Here is a 4,226-nt window from a genome sequence, read left to right as displayed (position 1 = left end):
CCCCTCTCCACCTCAACACATAGCTCGTCACAGCCCATAACACCACATATTCTACCTGTTTTATCCTCAAACTGGCCAGATCCAGCCTTTCACATCTACCCTACAATGTTATTCTAAAAGTAAACAATTACATCATTGAAACACCAAAACCACGAGATAATACATGGTTAACTCAAAGCAGTGTGAATAAATAAGCATTACATTTGACAGAATAATCTGAATGCTAAAGGGTTAAAATGGTACTACATATTTCAGTCTGCATTTATTACATACTTATGCAGCAAATATAATTCACCAGGAATCTTGAATTATATGTCTGATTTTCTCTTTTAAAATAAAACATATATGTACATACACTTGATTACTGGAATAGATGTGCTTCATGAAAACACAGCTTGGATTAAAATCCCTTCTATATTATATATATAAATATTTAACTGAACAGCCAGAACTTTCTATGAATACTTCCAGTCATGTTCAAACATAATCAAAACTGTTCAACTTACCTTTCTCCAGACGGAATAGGGTAGTCTCCATATTTTCTCCCTTATGGATCATCAAAGTCCGTATCTGCAAATGCTTCTTCATGGTTTTATGTTCAAGGTGAACCAGATGATTGCAATGACCTAAAAAAAGAAAGGAGGATAATTATCAGTCCTGAGTACAATCAATTGACTTAATCATAATATATTTCAGGTATTTAATTTATCACACTTAGACTAATGAAGAACAGTAAACCTGAGGATATTTCAACAGATGGCTGTGATATATCCAAGTAGTTAGTTTAGCATCCTCGTCTTCATTACAGCCATCACTTTGTTTACTAACAACTGATATCAATTTCTTTATTTTAGTACAAGATAGTAAACATATATATATATATATATATATATATATATATATATATATATATACATACACACACACACACACACACATGAAAGAAGTAAATAGACACCCTTATAATCATTAAAATTTATTTAAATCTGAAATTATACATAAACCATTACAAGTTAGAATAAACAGAAAACGATGTTGTATGGGGTGTCTATTTACTTCTAACATGTGTGTGTATATATACACACACACACACACACACACATATATATATATATATATATACACACACACAATATACATATCTTCTCTTCATTACATTTCCTCCTTCATGCACTATGCCTACCTCTCACTCCCCAATTCTTTCCTCACGGCTGTTTCTCTGTATCATTGCTATTTGGTAGCCCCCTCCCTCACTCTATATACCCAGGTTTTCACCACTCACTTCCCCTCCTCACTCTCTAATCATGCTTCTTTGGCAATATCCTGCCACTTATATTATGACTTTTGAACCTCAAGGGTTATGCCCTGGCTCTTGCCACCATCTGTTTCTCTCTCTGCCTTTACTTGATCATCCCATTTATATTCTGATCCCTGTCCCTTGTATGTTCGGCACTTTGCTACCATCTCTATCCTGATGTCTCTCACTCTCTCTCTCCTTCTCCTGCACTTCCCTCAGGTTGAGTAACCGTGTATCTCCTTTGGGTAACTATGCTTCCCCTTTGCGGCAGCACACCTGTTTCTGTCCTCATTCCTGATCTCTCTCTCTCTCTCTCCAGTTAGGTAACCGTGTACCTCCTCTACAGGAACACACCTGTTTCTGTCTCTCTGTTTCACTATAACCTTTCATCATCTGACACAAGATCACCTCTGCCCCCTTTTCTCTGTCAGTGCAGATGCCACTTAAAAAGCATCCAGTCCACACTGTAAAGTAGTTGGCATTTGGAAGGGCAACCAGCTGTAAAAAACCTTGCCAAAACTGACCTTGCCTGTGCTTGTGCCACATAAAAAGCACTAAATCCACTCTGCTGAGTGGTTGGTGTTAGGAAGGGCATCCAACAGTAAAAATTCTGACAAAGAATCACAAAAGTCTGGTGCAACCTGGCCAGCTCCTGTCAAACCGTCCCACCCATGCCAGCATGGAAAGCATATGTTAAACGATGATTGGTATATATATATATATATATATATATATATATATATATATATATATATATATATATATATATATATATATATATATATAGCATAGTATAAGCAATAGAATATCACGCCTCTCCTCTAACCAGGATATTTTTAATAAGCACAAGGAAATCTATAATGTCACACTACATAAAGCAGGATTCAACCATAAAATTAAAAACCTAGACCCCAATAACCATACAAATGACCGAAATAAAGGGAATCTAAATGATATTAACACGTACAATGATAATACACCAAACCCTACTGCAAACCACACCAACAATAAGAAGGACACAATTAAACATAATAAAAATAATAGTAATACAAAGGATCCCAAAGCCAACCCACATAACACCAAAAATACCAACAACAGCGTAAACACCAATACCAATAATGATATTAGCATTAATAAGACTAATAACACAACGAAGCGGAAATACAATAACAACCATAACATGATCAATATTAAGCCACACAAAGATAAGAATATTATTAACAACGAAACCCAACAAACTAAAATAAACCCTGTTATAAGCCTCAACCCCTTGACGCCGGGCCGACAAAAATCAAACAATATTAACCCAGCTAACACTGATAAGACACATACTAAAAATAAACCTAACAATAGAAATAAATTAGATAGCCACAAAGGCAAATTCACTGGCCTTCCCAGCTATGATGACACGTTCTATACCAGACATAACAGTAATAACAAAAAGCACAATAGTGATACAATCTGGTTAATTATCCCCTTCGCCATGAACCTCAAATCCAACATAGTCCGTTCATTAAACACCTAAATATAAACAATAAATATGTCGCAATATTTAAGAACAAAATTAGAATTGGCCATAGACTGACATGTAACTTAGCTACCATCATAGCCTCTATTAATAATAAAAAATTAGACGCATTCTATGCAGCTAGAAAGATCATGAACAACCAAACCAACAACAGTCCGACAAATAGAACAAACCACCAATCCTAATCCAACACCCCTTGCTAACAGAGACACACACCAAAAAAACAATAGGGCCACACAACAACACACCGACACAGACACCCCTTACAATTTATGTAGCTGTAAGGATAGGAATAAATGCAATTTCTCCAAAAGATGTAAGACTAAAAATGTAGTTTACCAATGTGACGTACACACAAACAGCCATATAAGATCATACATTGCAGCCACGAAAAACCAAATACGCCTTAGATACAATGAACACCAATCTAGCTTTAGAAATAGAAAGAAGGCAAATTCAACAGGACTTAGTAGCTATATCTGGGAATTAAAGGACAATAATATAGCAAACTAAAATGGCATATACTCAGAACAGCAAATTCTTAGAACTCAATTAACAGACATTGTGATCTTTACCTAACTGAACGCCTCGAAATCCTAACGGCTACAACACGTCTTCTAAACAAAAAATACGAAAATAACCTAGTTTATCTACACACTACAAAATTTTCATTTTCTAAGTATAATTATTTACTAGGACAGAGTTAGCTCCCTCTTCAACAAAACTTAGAGTTACTCCCCTTTACTTACACTGCCAGTACCAAAGAACCATAACATCTGCTTGATTTAACAACACCCATGTGAATAATGCGCTTGACTAAGATTGGAATTACGGACTTAAACAGCACACACCCTACCTCTCCTTCGCAGAAATATTATTAACCCTGATCTCGACTAAAATGTAAGACTCACTGTACCTTACCTCTATTCTCACACCACTATATGCATTCTTTTACATTAGTATATCCTTCACCTTTCTATACCTGCATCTCTCACACCATGCATTTAAACAGACTTCTCAGCATTCTGAAGAGATCTGCCAATTAAATTGGCAAATCGAAACTATCGTAAATGTAACATTACATAAACTCTACCTAATTGATTAAATTAATGGCTCACTAACGCAATCGACCTGCTTCTTCCTGTGTTTGTTTCTCCATTTTCTACATGATTATACTTATAAACTACGGTTTACAAGATAAATTACCTGCCTCTGGATACCTTCTAACAAAGACGGTACCCACACAGGTAATCTCCAGGAGTGCCTTCGGATTTAATTATCCCTTCGTTGCTTAAACACTTCTAGCCTATCACCTGAATGTTTAAACAATCCTAACTTCATCATCATCATCGTCGTCGTTTAACGATGATGATGATGAAGTTAGGATTGTTTTATATATAT

General features: G+C 35.6%; 1 protein-coding gene across 8 annotated transcripts in view; it reads right to left on the bottom strand.

The window, feature by feature from the left end:
* The window catches only part of LOC106878848 (glycogen debranching enzyme), a 154,032-nt gene that overhangs the window by 92,811 nt on the left and 56,995 nt on the right, over nucleotides 1–4,226 (bottom strand). For all 8 annotated transcript variants that reach the window (XM_052970625.1, XM_052970632.1, XM_052970627.1 and 5 more), the window contains one exon: nucleotides 507–626. In XM_052970625.1, the coding sequence (XP_052826585.1) occupies nucleotides 507–626 (120 nt within the window). The remainder of the gene's footprint in view (nucleotides 1–506; nucleotides 627–4,226) is intronic.

The sequence above is a fragment of the Octopus bimaculoides genome, chromosome 9 (assembly GCF_001194135.2).
Source record: "Octopus bimaculoides isolate UCB-OBI-ISO-001 chromosome 9, ASM119413v2, whole genome shotgun sequence".
Taxonomy (NCBI): Eukaryota; Metazoa; Mollusca; class Cephalopoda; order Octopoda; family Octopodidae; genus Octopus; species Octopus bimaculoides.
The sequence above is the reverse complement of the archived record's forward strand: the minus strand, read 5'-3'. Positions and strand labels throughout refer to the sequence as shown.